Genomic DNA, 15,741 nt, shown 5'->3' on the forward strand with positions numbered 1-15,741 from the left:
TAGCAGAATACTTTTCACCCACGAAAGCTCATGCTCCAATACATCTGCTAGTCTATAAGGTGCCACAGGACTCTTTGCTAGGTTGATCTAAATCTTAAGCATAGACCAGAGCACAGACAAAGGCAGCCAGAGACCAGTTTTGTTGTTCGTTTTTTATCTGGAGCAGGATTTAATATTCAGAGCCCTGCGCAGATACAAATATATATCCAAGGATACAGCTATCCATGGATAGAAATTGATATCTGCTGAACTGCCAGGGCTCTCCCAGGAACTGTGGGGCTGCTGCTCCCAGGAGCCAGCGCTTGAGTTGGCAGCTCCTCCCTGTGTACTGCCTCCAGACCTGGGGCCTGTCTGGTGTGGCTATATAGACCCCACACATGAGAGACAGTCATGCAGACAGCTGCGTGGAAGGGACAGGGTGGTACAGTTGCATAGGAGGTGCTGCCAGTGTGGGGTGCTGGCTCCTGGGAGCGGCAGCCCCAGAGTTGACTCCTTTTGCTGCTGCAGTTCCTGGCAGGGCCCTTTTCAGTGGATACTGATTTCTATCTGCTGATATAAATTTGTATCATAGAATATCAGGGTTGGAAGGGACCTCAGGAGGTCATCTAGTCCAACCCCCTGGCTCAAATCAGGATCAATCCCCAGCCAGATTTTTGCCCCAGATCCCTAAATGGCCCCCTCAAGGACTGAACTCACAACCCTGGATTTAAGCAGGCCAATGCTCAAACAACGGAGCTATCCCTCCCCCCATTATTCTATTAATACTCAACAACATGTTGGGATCAATGATGAGCATTCACTGTAGCAGGACTTGAAGTACAGCATAGCCAATCACCACTAAAAGTCATGAGATTTGCTTAATCCATGAGACTGCCAAAAGATTTTGTGGGGGGGGTGTTATCTGCAATCTAATTTCTGAATCTAAGCCAGTGGCTCTCAACCTTTCCAGACGACTGTACCTCTTTCAAGAGTTGGATTTGTCTTGCATACCCCCAACTTTCATCTCACTTAAAAACAATGTGCTTACAAAAATCAGGCATAAAATAAACAAGTGCCCCAGTACACTAGCACTGAAAAATTGCTTCCTTTCTCATTTTTCCCATATTATTATAAAATAGATCAATTGGAATATAAATATTGTACTTACATTTCGGTAGAAAAGCCATTGTCTGTATGAAATTTTAATTTGTACTGACTTTGCTAGTGTTTGTGATGTAGTCTGTTGTAAAACTAGGCGACTATCTAGATGAGTTGATGCACCCCCTGGAAGACCTCTGCATACCCCCATAAGTATGTGGACCCCTGGGTTGAAAACCATTAGTCTAAGCCAGGGGTCTCCAACACGATGCCCGGGGGTGCCATGGTTGGCGCTCGAGCATCCGCCAAAATACTGCTGAAATTCGGCGGCAACGCCGCTTGCCGCCGTCAAGCAACGTCATTGAGAAGCGTCGCCACCAAAATTCGGCAGCATTTCAGCGGATGCTTGACTGCTGCCACAGTCCTTCATCTGGCACCCGCCAGACGAAAAGGTTGGGGACCACTGGTCTAAGCCACTAGGACAGGGACCATCTTTTTGTTCACAGTGGGTCCTGATCCAGGACCCTGGTTCACCACAACACAAAGAAAAGGAGCAACAAAAAGGCATATTTTTAAGCTTTTAGTTTTCTCTGAAGGCTAGAAACTTTTTTAAAATGGAAGTTGAAATTCTCACTTAATCATGACTTCAGGAGCTGGGGCTTTAAGAAAAAACACACCAAACACTGGGAGATTTACCAACACAGGGAGGCGGGGGCAGATCCCAAATCAGAAGCTGCAGTCATGGGAACATAGCACAAGCCCGTAGAAGGGTGCGCAAGCCTTGAGGGCAGGCTGGGGTCTCATTCACGTACAGCTCAGCCCAGAATAGCAGCTTCAGCCTGGCACACTGACCAAGACTCGGGAAGCAACCAGAGACGTGGTGGGAGGTGGCAGGAAGTTTAATCTGATGTTTAGGCGACGGTTGCCATTTTGGCTGATGGTGAGGATTCAACTGGGGCTCTCCAGAGCTGAAAGCACAAGCAGCTTCGGGTTGAACTAAAGAGTCAAGGTTCTTTATGTAGGGCCGCAACAGTCCTCTGCAAATGGGGAACCCGGGAATGCCCGCTGCCCAGCCAGTTAAATCTGCAATTAAAAGCAGACGCCCCCCTGTGGGGAAGGGTGCAGCGATTCTGGGAAGCCACCAGCACCTTTGATACAGTGACTGCAGTTCAGTATGAAAACCAAAAAACTTTATTGGAGAAGCGATGAACAGATACAAGTATAGAGCAGGTAGAGGACACAGCTTCCACAGCCAGAGGGATTAAAATAAAGTCTGCACGGGAGCACCATGCAACAAGCCGTCATGGCTAGTCCAGATCCATCCTGGTCCCCTCTGTGCCCACGTGCAGAGCTCAGGCTCCAAAACCATCCCAAAGATAGCCCTGAGCCATGTTACATAGCTCCACGTTGCAGCGCTGAGTCATCTTCTTCACCACGAAGAGATAGCCGGCAGATACTACAGATCCCAGCAGGCCATGCTCCAGCCCAACAATTGGGAACACGGGGGAGCACAACATGCTGGGACTTGTAGTCTTCTTAGGCCATGCGTTCGTGTTAGTGATGAGATATGGCTGCATTCTGTTTTATACAGTGTCAGCCAGACTGTATTTGGGTAGCTCCTATACCTCCCACCAAGGAGACCTCTTGGAATACCGGCCCCCACCTCCAACCCTTTCCCTCCAAGATCCTTGTTGAAGAGCAGGGGGAGGGGAAGTGGGAGGGGGAAAACAAATCTTCATACTAAAATCAAGTTTAAAAAACTCTTATAAAGTTATCCCTGATCTTGTACATTCATTTACGACATGAGACATTCAGAATTTTAATTCAGAGCTATTATTCCAAGCACTTCTGTGACTAGTTTTTATACATACTATATAGACTTTGTGTGATTAGTTTCTATATAGACTACCTCCTCCCTCAGCCCCAAAAGGAACATCCCACCAGAAAACAGACAACTGGGGGCAGATTTATCCAAAGTCATTTAGATACCCAACTTCCTTATGTCTTTGAAAACAAACCTGCCTCTCAGCCAGTTAGCAACATCCCCAGATTTCTGCAGGCCAGTCAGAAAGAGCCAGAATAGAAATGAAGGGAGCGGCTGGTGTAGATGCTTTGATTTGCAAGGACTTATTCTGAACGGGGCATAGGCTGTGAGTTGGGAGGCTCCAATTTTTAAGTCCAGAAGGGACTTGTCAGGAAAGGTAAAAAAGCTCAGAGTCCCAACTGTAATATTGCTACAGGGCTCCTGCATTTTAACACCCGACCCCTAGTGCACCTGCTTTTAATGATAAGTTGCACCTCTGATCGCACCAGTGCCCTCTATCATCCAGTCAGTGGCATCCAGATTAGCGTATGGCTCACCAGGGCTCCCTGTTCTGTGCCACGGTCTTTCTTGGGGATTTTAGCCTCTGTCCCTAGCCCTGTTATACAGGCTGTTAGGGAGGTGGCTGGGATCAGTCCAGTCAGCCAGTGGCTTGGTTGTAGCAGGGGAAGATCACTGTCTGGTCTGTGGGAAGCATGCGTGGCTGGAAGGCGGAGGGAAGCCTCAGTCAGTCGCTGCTGCTGCTGGAGGAGGAGGAGGAGGAGGAAGAGGAATGCTGCAGGAAGGGAGAGAGAAACCATGAGGCTTGGACCTCAGCCCAGGGAGTTGACATGCTGTTGGCAGGTGGATGGCTCGGAATAGAAAGGAAAAGGGCACCCTGCTAACAGGGCCCTGAGCTGCAGCCCATGGAAGCAGGGCGAGCTCCCACAGGGGACCGCCTACCCATCCCACCAACCACTGCCACCCTCCCCCAGTGTTACAAGGTTTGTGTAGTTGGCAAGGGGGTCATGGGTCTAATCCCCACCCCGGCCACACATCCATGTAGAGGGGCTCCCCTGCCATGCCCAGAGGAGTTCCTCTACCTGCATTGCCCCCACGTCACACTGTAAAGGGGGTGGGGGGTGCCTTAATCACAGAGACTAGGAACTACGCCAAGACTCCTCCAGACTCATGTAATGAGGAACCAGCAGCACTGGCTGGACTCAAACCAGCATCCAGGATGCGGAAGGGTCCCCACCCCAAGTCCTGAGCGAACCAGCCACCCTCCCTGGCAAGGTTCAGTGATGGCACTAATTGCTGAACAGATGGGCGGGGGGGACACAACCCACACACAGGTGCTGAGAAAAAACCCAACACACAAGCTTTCTCCTTTCCCTCCCCCAACCCAGCACGTACCTCTGACCACTATGCCAGAATGCACCCCCATTCCCCCACCACCACCACCCCACACGCACTGACCTTTCCATGCTTGTGCAGCTTGTGTGGCTTGTGCACTTTGTGAGCCTTCTTCATCTTCTTCCTCATCTTCTTCGCTGCCTTCTTGTCCAGCACTTGGGTCCCAACCACGACGGTCCCAGGCATCAGGGGATTAATACCCATCCCCCCGGGCATACCAGGAGCAGGTGGTGGGTAGGGACCCAGAGGGTAGCAAGGCTGCTGGCTGGGAAAAGGGGGTTGAATGGGGTGGCCGGGGGGGTATGCAGGCTGCCCTGGAACCCCCATTGGAGGGGTGGGATAGGAGCCAGGGGGCACTGTGCCCGGGGGGAAAGCAGGGTTCCCAGGAGGAGGGTAGGCAGGATTGGAGCCAGGTGGGTACATGGGGTTGGGAGGAAAGGCCGCTCCGGGGTAGGCACAAGGCTGTCCTAAAAGGAGAATAAACCAAGTGTCACAGCCAGCAGGAGAAGAGACACACCCCTGGAGCAATATCCCACCCCCTAGCACTGCCCTGCTCTCAGCCCCACTCTGCAGCAACACTGGGACTTCCCCACCTCACTGCCCCCTGTCCCCCCCACCCCCACGACAGCACAGGGGAGCGATACCAAGTGTTTTAGGCTTGGTTGCTGCTCCCTAGCTTTGCTTCCCACCTTTGCTGCTTGGGGACTGTGGGGGGTCCCCTGGTTCCTGCAGGGGACGTTGCCCTCTCTGGACTGCAATGATGCCCCCAGTGGGTTGCCAGAAGGGGTAACTGACCAGGTCCTGGGGTTCTAAGAGCATCAGCTGCAATTGCTTGAGCTAGAGGAACAGCTCCACTGGCTTAGTTGACTCCACCCTCTGTAAGTGTTTCTGCTACTGGTGGGGCACGGCCATAAGAACGGCCATGCTGGCTCAAACCACTGGTCCAGCTAGCCCAGCGACAATCCCAGGTGCTCCAGAGGGAATGAACTGAACAGGGCAATTTATCCAGTGATCCATCTTGACTTCCAGTCCTAGCTTCTGGCAGTCAGAGGCCGCTTGGGACACGCAGAGCATGGAGTGTGGCCCTGACCATCTTGGCTAATAGCCATTGATGGACCTATCCTCCAGGAACGTTTCACTCTTTTTTGAAGCCACTTATACTTTTGGCCTTCACAACATCTCCCGGCAACCAATTCCACAGGCTGACTGTGCGCTGTGTGAAGAAGTACTTTCTTTTGTTCGTTTTAAACCTGCTGCCTAGTAATTTCACTGGGTGACCCCTGGTCTGTGTGTTATGAGAAGGGATAAATAACACTTCCTTATTCACTTTCTCCACACCAGTCATGACTCTATAGTCCTCTATCATATCCCTCCTTAGCCATCTCTTTTAAGATGAACCATCCCAGTTTTTTTAATCTTTTCTCATACGGAAGCTGTTCCATCCCCGCATACAATTTTGTTACCCTTCTCTGCACTTTTCCAACTTCTAATGTATCGGTTTTGAGATGGGGCACAGGTTTATCAATACCACAGGTTTATCAATACCAATATGATATTTTCGGTCTCATTATTAGGAACCATTAGGAAAGGGATAGATATTCAATTGGCTTTTTTGGCTGTCGCTGCACATTGAGCAGATGTTTTCAGAGAACTATCCGCAATGACTTCCAGATCTCTATCTTGAGTGTTAGCAGCTACTTTAAACCCCATCATTTTGCATGTACTGTATCGTTGGGATTTTTTGTTTTCCAAAGTGCATTGCTTAGCATTTACCACCATTGAATTTCATCTGCCCAGTCACCCAGTTTAGGGAGATCCCTTTGTAATTCTTTGTAGTCAGTTTTGACCTTACGTATCTAGAGTAATTTTGGATCACCTGCAAACTTTCCCACTTCACTATTTACCCCTTTTTCCAGATCATTTATGAACATGTTGAACAGCACTGGTCCCAGTACAGATCTTTGGGGACCCTGCTATTTACCTCTCTCCACAGTAAACACTGACCATTTATTCCTACCCCTTCTTTCCAATCTTTTAACCAGTTACTGATCTAGGAGAGGATCTGTCCCTTTATCCCACGACTGCCTACTTTGCTTAAGAGCCTTTGGTAAAGGATCTTGTCAAAGGCTTTCTAAAAGTTTAAGTACACTAGAGCCACTGGCTGATCCTTGGCCACATATTTGTTGACCCCCCTCAAAGAATTCTAATAGATTGGTGAGGCATGATTTTTCTTGACAAAAGTCATGTTGACTCTTCCCTAACATATCATGTTTATCTATGTTAATAATTGGAGATATCCTATCTCCTAGAACTGGAAGGGACCCTGAAAGGTCATTGAGTCCAGCCCCCTGCCTTCACTAGCAGGACCACATACTGATTTTGCCCCAGATCCCCAGGTGGCCCCCTCAAGGACTGAACTCACATCCCTGGGTTTAGCAGGCCAATGCTCAAACCACTGAGCTATCCCTCTCCTGTAGCTGACAATTCTGTTCAAGGCTATAGTTCCAACCAATCTGCCTACTGCTGATTTATTACAGTTACTGTTTAATTTCACAATTTCCTCTGTTGACACCTCAATCTGGGACAGTTCTTCAGATTTGTCACCAAAAAAGAATAGCTCAGGGATGGGAATCTCCCTCTCGTGCACTGCAGTGGAAGACTGATGCAGAGTTAGCATGAGGCACATGCTGCGTCTGCATCCCACAGAACCTGCCACCAAAACCTCCAGCTCATTTCACATGGACCACCCAAGCTGGGCTAGATTTGAACCTGCTGCTTCAGAGGAAAGAGGGAGCCCCATATCCCTTCTTTCCCCTGCTGAGGCAAAGAACGGGGGAGCATCAGAGGGGAAGCCAGAGGAGCAGCTGAGAAACCTGCCAGACTTGCCATCGGTCCTGTTGCCCCTCACCTGCGTTGGGATCCGACATGGTTAGAGAGGAGAAGTGTCCTGTCACCTGGAGGGAAAGAGACAGTGTCAAGCAAAGCGGGTAAATAGCACAGGGCAAGCATGGGTCACCCAGGACCAAGTCTCTGGTGCAGCAGCGGATTAGCCCAGCCAGCCCTAGAGCTCGGATAAGAGAACACCAGATGGCGACAGCCTGCTGTTTGCATCCCTAACAGAGATCAGGGCCTGCCCTAGAGAGCCTACCATCTAACTAGACAAAAGACAGAAGAGGAGACTGGAGAGGGGCACTGCCTTGTCCCAGGTCACCCTGGCAGAGCCAGAAGTAAAACCCAGGTCTCCTGGCTGCCAGCCGAACGCTCTAGCCACCAGGCCCCAAGTCCTCATCAAGAGGCAGCTCAGGCTGGTGACTGATTTTCCATCCCTCCCAGGAGGAGAAGTCCACAGCCCGCACCCTCACAGTCTCCTCTCCTGTTGGCCACGCAGCATATGTACCCAAAGAAATGGGCAGAGGAACAAACAGGATCACAGGTACAGCAGCTGATTCCTCCTATCTAGCCAAGCAGGTGTGGCTTGGGGCATGCATGAAACTCGAGCTCGGCCGACTCTGGTGTAACCATCCTGCCCCCTGACTAAGGCACTGAGACACCTAAACAGGAGAGGCTGCTGGGCTATTTCAGGGCACCCCCACACCTTCCCGCTTCCACTGCTCCAGCCCCATCACCTCCCTGGCTTCCTCTGCCATCCCCCAACGCTGCACCCCACATGCCCCCCAAGCTCCTCCACAGCCCTCCTCAAACTCCACTTAATCTCTGCTTCAAGCCATCAGCTCCCCTCCCCACCCCAGGGCGCTGGGTCCTGTCCATCCCCAGACAGCCCCCTGCCAAAAAGACCTTACAATCAAGGCCACTGTTTCATTAGTGTTAAACCACCTCTGGGCAAGGACCCCCACCTGCAGTATCTGAAACCCAAACCTCTTGTGTTCTTTTCCTCTCTCCCCAGATGCTGCTCGGTAACAGTCACCAGCGAAACAAGAATTTACAGCTGGATTACGATGGGGGAAGGGGTCCCTATGCAGGCTCCCCCTCTCCTCAAGGTCAGACTAACCCCAGAAGTCTTTTGGCACCACCGCCATTCCTTGGAGGAGTATGGGCAAGCAGGCACTCCAGCCACCCTTAGCCCTCCTACAGGAGAGGGGCAATTACAGGTCAGCCCCCAGCTCTGTATCTGCAGCTGTGGGAGGAGATGTGGGGGGGGGGGTTAGGATAGAAGGTACATTCAGGGGACAATGCTTTGCTACAAGAAATGAGCCTAATCCACCCCCAACTCCCATTCCAACACCGACCCTCCCACCCCTGCAACACACAAACACACACAGAGATCTGCAGAGAAAGAAAAAAAACTCAGCTAATCAAATCGATTCAGAGCAAAGTGAAACCAACCCAACCCGTCCCAGTTCACCCTCCTAAGCAGAGGTGGGTCCAAGGCCAGGCAGCACAAAGTGACTCAGCCAGATTGCCCCACCCTTGAGATCTCATCAGTTTTTAAAGTTCAGAAATAGGGAGCAGCTCAGGGACACCCCACCCCATGCCCTGCAGCCCAGGACAGCCAGCCAGGGCTTAAATTTGTGCTGAAAGAGGTGCCGGGGCTCAAGCAACTAGAAGCTGAGGCTTAAAGCAATTTTTTTTTTATATTCATAACTGATGCAGCAAACTCAGAGGTGCCCAGGCGATGAACTGCCGAGCTTAGAGGTGCCAGGGCTCAGCCCTGGCACAAGTTAAGCACCAGACACCGCTGCGTTGCCACACAGAGGTGACCAGCTCTCTCTCAGGAAGGTTGGCAGCTCAGCAAAAAGAACTAATGGGGGAGGCAGAGGGTTGGTGACCCATGCAGACTGCAACTCACCGAGGACCCACAGAGTTACAATGCCCCACGCCAAGCCTCACACGCCCACCCCTCCAAAAATTCGGGAGGAGTGGGAAAGCAGCCTCTAAGAGGTCGGTATGAGAGCAGAACTAGTTTAGCTACCCACAACAGAGGAGAATCAGATTTGGGATGTGCAAATTACAGAGACGGAAGAGGGGTGTGCATGGGGGGCAGACAGAGGAGCATGCATGGGGGTTGTGCAAGGGAGTCTGCACCAGAGATGGACAGACAGATGGGTGTGCAGGGTGGATGCAGAGAGGGACGGACTGACAGCTGTGTGTGGGGAGGATACACAAACAGAGGGACGGATAGACAGAGGGGTGTGCAGGAGGATGCATAGAGGGATGGGTGTGCAGGGGGGAATATACAGAGGGGCATGCATGGGGGAGGGACAGACAGGGCGTGTCCAGGGGGATGCACAGAGGGACTGAGAGACTGACAGCTGTGCAGGGGAGGACACAAGGAGGGGCACCCATGGGTCAGGGACAGACAGGCAGACAGATGCACGTGTGGGGGGGATACACAGAGGGATATGCACGGGGGGAGGGAGGGAGGGAGGGACAAAGAGGTGTGCAGGGGGACGCACAGAGGGACAGACTGACAGTTGTGTTGGGGATGCACGGGGAGGACAGACAGAGGGACATATAGGGTGGGGGGACAAAGGGAAGTGTGGGGGGAGGGAAGGACAGACAGAGGTGGGGGGGAGGGACAGAGAGACAGATGGGTGGGTGTGCAGAGGGATACACGGGGGGGGGACGGACAGAGGGACGGGGTGGAGGGAGGGCCGGACAGACAGACAGATGGGTGAGTGTGCAGGGGGATACACGGGGGGGACGGACGGACAGAGGGACGGGGGAGGGGGGAGAGGGACGCAGGGGGATACACAGGAGGGCAGGACAGACAGAGGGACAGGGGTGGAGGGAGGGCCGGACGAACAGACAGACAGATGGGTGGATGTGCAGGAGGATACACGGGGGGACGGACAGACAGAGGGAGGGACGCAGGGGGATACACCGGGGGGGGGTACGGACAGAGGGAGGGACGCAGGGGGATACACCGGGTGGGGGACGGACAGAGGGAGGGACGCAGGGGGATACACCGGGGGGGGGGACGGACAGACAGACAGATGGATGGGTGGGTGTGCAGGGGGATACACCGGGGGGGACAGACGGACAGAGGGAGGGACACGGGGGGGTAGGACCCAGGGGGATACACGGGGGGGGGGTAGGACCCAGGGGGATACACGGGGGGGGACGGACGGACAGAGGGACCCAGGGGGATACACGGGGGGGCGGTAGGACCCGGGGGGGGTAGGACAGACAGACAGGTGGGTGGGTGGGTGTGCAGGGGGATACACCGGGGGGGACAGACGGACAGAGGGAGGGACACGGGGGGAGGACGGACCCAGGGGGATACACGGGGGGGGTAGGACCCAGGGGGATACACGGGGGGGGGTAGGACCCAGGGGGATACACGGGGGGGGGTAGGACAGACAGACAGGTGGGTGGGTGGGTGTGCAGGGGGATACACCGGGGGGACAGACGGACAGAGAGAGGGACACGGGGGGGGTAGGACCCAGGGGGATACACGGGGGAGGAGGGACCCAGGGGGATACACGGGGGGGGACAGACGGACAGAGGGACCCAGGGGGATACACGGGGGGCGGTAGGACCCGGGGGGGTAGGACAGACAGACAGACAGACAGGTGGGTGGGTGGGTGTGCAGGGGGATACACCGGGGGGGGACAGACGGACAGAGAGAGGGACACGGGGGGGTAGGACCCAGGGGGATACACGGGGGGGAGGGACCCAGGGGGATACACGGGGGGGAGGGACGGACAGAGGGACCCAGGGGGAGACACGGGGGGGCGGTAGGACCCGGGGGGGGTAGGACAGACAGACAGGTGTGTGTGTGCAGGGGGATACACTGGGGGGGGACAGACGGACAGAGGGAGGGACACGGGGGGAGGAGGGACCCAGGGGGATACACGGGGGGGGTAGGACCCAGGGGGATACACGGGGGAGGAGGGACCCAGGGGGATACACGGGGGGGGGTAGGACAGACAGACAGGTGGGTGGGTGGGTGTGCAGGGGGATACACCGGGGGGACAGACGGACAGAGAGAGGGACACGGGGGGGGGGGTAGGACCCAGGGGGATACACGGGGGAGGAGGGACCCAGGGGGATACACGGGGGGGACAGACGGACAGAGGGACCCAGGGGGATACACGGGGGGCGGTAGGACCCGGGGGGGGGGGGTAGGACAGACAGACAGAGAGAGGGACACGGGGGGGTAGGACCCAGGGGGATACACGGGGGGAGGGACCCAGGGGGATACACGGGGGGGACGGACGGACAGAGGGACCCAGGGGGATACACGGGAGGCGGTAGGACCCGGGGGGGGTAGGACAGACAGACAGGTGGGTGTGTGTGTGTGCAGGGGGATACACCGGGGGAGACAGACGGACAGAGAGAGGGACACGGAGGGGTAGGACCCAGGGGGATACACGGGGGGAGGAGGGACAGACAGACAGGTGGGTGGGTGGGTGTGCAGGGGGATACACCGGGGGGGACAGACGGACAGAGAGAGGGACACGGGGGGGGTAGGACCCAGGGGGATACACGGGGGGGGTAGGACCCAGGGGGATACACGGGGGGGGGTAGGACAGACAGACAGGTGGGTGGGTGGGTCTGCAGGGGGATACACCGGGGGGACAGACGGACAGAGGGAGGGACACGGGGGGGAGGACGGACCGAGGGGGATACACGGGGGGGGTAGGACCCAGGGGGATACACGGGGGGGGTAGGACAGACAGACAGGTGGGTGGGTGGGTCTGCAGGGGGATACACCGGGGGGGACAGACGGACAGAGGGAGGGACACGGGGGGGAGGACGGACCGAGGGGGATACACTGGGGGGGGGTAGGACCCAGGGGGATACACGGGGGGGGTAGGACAGACAGGTGGGTGGGTGTGTGGGTGTGCAGGGGGATACACCGGGGGGGACAGGCGGACAGAGGGAGGGACACGGGGGGGAGGACGGACCCAGGGGGATACACGGGGGCGGTAGGACCCAGGGGGATACACAGACAAGCCCCCGTCACCTTCGCACCCAGCGGCTCCGCTCCCGAGCTCCCCGCTGTGCCCCGCCGGCTTCCGGGCAGCGCTGGTGTCCCCGGCCCGCCCGGCCCCCATTGGCTGGCGCCGGCCCGGGGCGGCTCCGCACTGGCTGGCCCCGCTGTCCGTCACCCCCGGACCGCGCTGCGGGCAGGAGCCGCTGGCCCCGCTCACAAGGGCCACGCCCGCCTCCGGGCCTGGGGGGAGGGGCAGGTTCGAGCCTGGCGCCGCGGCCTCTGCCCTGCACCTGGAGGGGGAGGGGACTCCGGACTCCTGGGTTCCCCCCCCTGCTCTGGGCGGGGGGTGTCAAGCGGGGGGGCTGGGACTCCGGACTCCTGGGTTCTCCCCCCTGCTCTGGGCGGGGGGTGTCAAGCGGGGGGGCTGGGACTCCGGACTCCTGGGTTCTCCCCCCTGCTCTGGGAGGGGGGTGTCAAGCGGGGGGGCTGGGACTCCGGACTCCTGGGTTCTCTCCCCTGCTCTGGGCGGGGGGTGTCAAACGGGGGGGCTGGGACTCCGGACTCCTGGGTTCTCCCCTGCTCTAGGAGGGGGGTGTCAAGCGGAGGGGCTGGGACTCCGGACTCCTGGGTTCTCTCCCCTGCTCTGGGGGGGGTGGGAGTCTAGTGGGTTAAAGCCGGGGGGAGGGGGGCTGGAAATCTGGACTCCTCGGGCCTAGCTCCAGCTGCAGGAGGGACATGTGGTGTAGTGGTTAGGGACGGGGATTGGGCATCAAGTCTGCTGGATTTTCTTCCTGGCTCTAGGAAGAGCGTGGTCTGGTATTTGGTGAAGGGGTGTGTGTGCGCTAGACTCCTCTGTTGGATTCTGGGCTTTGTACAGGAGTGTGGTTCACTGGTCAGATTCAGGAAGCAGCATCCAGAATTGATTGGCTGTGTCTCGTCAGCTATCTGTGCCTCAGTTTCCCCACCTGGAAAACAGGGATAACAACTCCAACCCATATTGGGGGCGGGGGAGGAGGTGGCTTGTGAGGCTTAATTCACTAATGCTTGGGAAGTGCTTTGAGATCCTCAGATGAGAGGTGGCAAAGAAACATTCTGGCTGTTCAGTCTCACACCACTGAAATCCATGGCACTGAGGGCTCTTTTGAGAGGTAGAGAAAGCACTAGGAAGGATGGTCCAGTGGGTAGGGCACCAGCTTGGAGACCTGGGATAGATTCTTGCATCATCCGCATTTGTCCTGATTGACCTGGACAAGTCATATAGTCTATCATGTGCCTCAGTTTCCCCATCTGTAAATGGGGCTCATACCCCATGGGTATGTGAGGATAAAATCTGCTAATAAGTGTAAAGCACCCAGGTATTACGGTGATGGATATATAACACTGGATAGAGAAACAGCAAGGCAGTGACCTTTCCTAGGTAGATCCTCAACTTTGTGATCATCAGATCTGAAGTGCCCAAAGGGTCCCTGGTGGCTCCCTAAGATGCAGGAGTGAATTCAGAGGGGATCAAGCAGAGCTTCAAGTGACCTGAAAAAAGTGGGAGTCTATCATCATCTGGGAGCAAGAGCTTTTGTAAGACAGACCTTAGGGTGCGCCCCTCAGAGACAGTCCCCCGCCCCCAAACACACATGCTTTAAGATGTGAGGATCAGGGCCTGTTCCCGAGAGATTAGTCAGTGCCAAGCTGGGGAGTGGGGTGTGGGTGTCTCGAGGGCACAGGCCCTGTCCTGGAGCCCGGCCAAGTTAGAGCATTGCGTGTTTACACACAGCTCTGATGACACTGCATGAAAGTAAAGCTCACCTGACAGCAGCGCCAAGGTCACTCAAAGGATAGTGTCCCGAGGGAGCGCTGCCCAGTGTATTAGGCAATGAAACTACATGAGGGAAAGGGAATTGGGCCTGGGGAGTCTCTTGGGAAAACCAGCAAAGATTTATTGGGTTGTTTTCTAATCAGTCTAGTGGTTACAGCAGAAGATTTGAGCCAGGACTCCTGGGTTCTAGCCCTGGCTCCGGGAGGGGACTAGGATATAATGGTTAGAGCAGGTGGCGTAGGAGCCAAGCCTCCTGGGTTCTGTTCCCCCTTCTGGGAGGGGAGTGGGCTCTAGCAGGTAAGGATGGAAGGCAGGACACAGCTGTAATGAATAGAATGGATCTTTTATTGAGGCTGCTGGACATATTGACCCTGAGTTCCCACTGCTTAGTGCCATGATATGGGGCCATCCTAAATCCTGGCCTGGGTTCGGCTGTCATGAAGGGAATGCTGCGCACATGACAGGCTTTGTTTGTAGCTCCGGCACGACTGGTGACACTTGGTCATATACCTCGCTTACCCTGTTACTTCCCTGCGGAAATCGGGACAACACCCCTGACCTGGGACAAAGGGGGGATGCCTGAGATGTGCAAATATTAGTGACAGTTAAAAGTCCCGCCCCATAGTCCTCCCAAGTGAGGAGCATGTTCAGAAATCCAAGGCCTGGAGAAATCACTGGCTGGATTCCTCCTGGGATGAGATATAGGAAGCTGCTTCAGCCCTATGGTTTAAGAATTCCTCTGCAGGTTAGAATGAGTCTGGGGCAGCCTTGCCCAGCAATAAGAACTATGTCTCCCTGACCCCGACATTTTAGTTGCAAATCTCTGGAGTCCTTTGTGCTGAAGGGACGTGTTGTGACGTGTTGTTATTCTGGGCTGCTCCTAAGGGCAAGAATCTGAGGCCCTACCGCACCAGATCTCAGACCAATGATTAGAGGAGGAGACTGGGCACGAGAACTCGGGGGGTCTATTTCCTGCTCTGGGAGGTACTAGGGTCTCACGGATAAAGCACCAGACTGGGCCTTGGGAGACCTGAGTGCTAGTCCTGGCTCTGGTGAGCAACAAACTTCTCTACTCGGTGCCTCAGTTTCCCTGTATGTGAAATGGGGCTAATGAGCCTGACCTCCTTTGTAAAATGCTTGGAGATCTTTGGGAGAAAAGCATGAGGTGGTGTGATTAGCAATCACTAGCTAATCACACCACCTCATGCTTTTCTCCCAAAGTGCCGGATCCTCTCCACCCTGTTTAACCCCGGCTCCCAGGGGCCCATCCAGCGCAGAGTCCTCCATCAAATCATTGGCTCATCATCTCGCCCAGAAACCTCAGCTCCCTGCGGGCTCAGACCCAGGGACCCACTGACTATAAACCCAGTGTACATTTAAATCAAGACCCTACCAAAACAAAACTCTCCGTTGCCCATCCAGTTCTCCCCCTGGGGGATGAGGGGAATGTGACAGGTGGGAGTTGGACTGAAAGGCACTCAGATGCTCCTGGGAGGAGAGCAGGATAAGAATCTGGGTGTTGCACAGGATAGATGCCCAGGTGTTTTTCTCCAGCCACACTGGATCTGTCCAGTCCCACGCCTCTTGTTGTAGCAGCACCTTGGTCTTGGAGAGGATGCAGAGAAGAGCCACAAGATCGCCGACAGGGTTGGGAGACCTGCCTTATAGTGAGAGACTCCAGGAGCTTGGTCTATTTAGCTCAGCAAAGAGAAGGCTAAGGGGTGACTTCATTGCAGT

The 15,741-nt window shown here is 55.3% G+C and overlaps 1 protein-coding gene across 2 annotated transcripts in view; it reads right to left on the bottom strand.

Moving 5' to 3' along the window:
• Nucleotides 1-2,252: 2,252 nt before the first annotated feature.
• Nucleotides 2,253-15,741, bottom strand: part of PRR13 (proline rich 13) — a 326,900-nt gene continuing 313,411 nt past the window's right edge. The window contains exons 1-4 of one of the 2 annotated variants that reach the window (XM_050926011.1): nt 13,603-13,650; nt 7,203-7,248; nt 4,358-4,761; nt 2,253-3,674 (exon numbers count right to left, since the gene is read on the bottom strand). In XM_050926011.1, the coding sequence (XP_050781968.1) occupies nt 3,627-3,674; nt 4,358-4,761; nt 7,203-7,248; nt 13,603-13,635 (531 nt within the window). In that variant the 5' untranslated portion in view covers nt 13,636-13,650 and the 3' untranslated portion in view covers nt 2,253-3,626. Of the gene's footprint in view, nt 3,675-4,357; nt 4,762-7,202; nt 7,249-13,602; nt 13,651-15,741 lie in introns of those variants that run through there. The other variant, XM_050926012.1, reaches the window with a different exon arrangement.

This window comes from Gopherus flavomarginatus, chromosome 16, assembly GCF_025201925.1.
Source record: "Gopherus flavomarginatus isolate rGopFla2 chromosome 16, rGopFla2.mat.asm, whole genome shotgun sequence".
NCBI lineage: Eukaryota > Metazoa > Chordata > Testudines > Testudinidae > Gopherus > Gopherus flavomarginatus.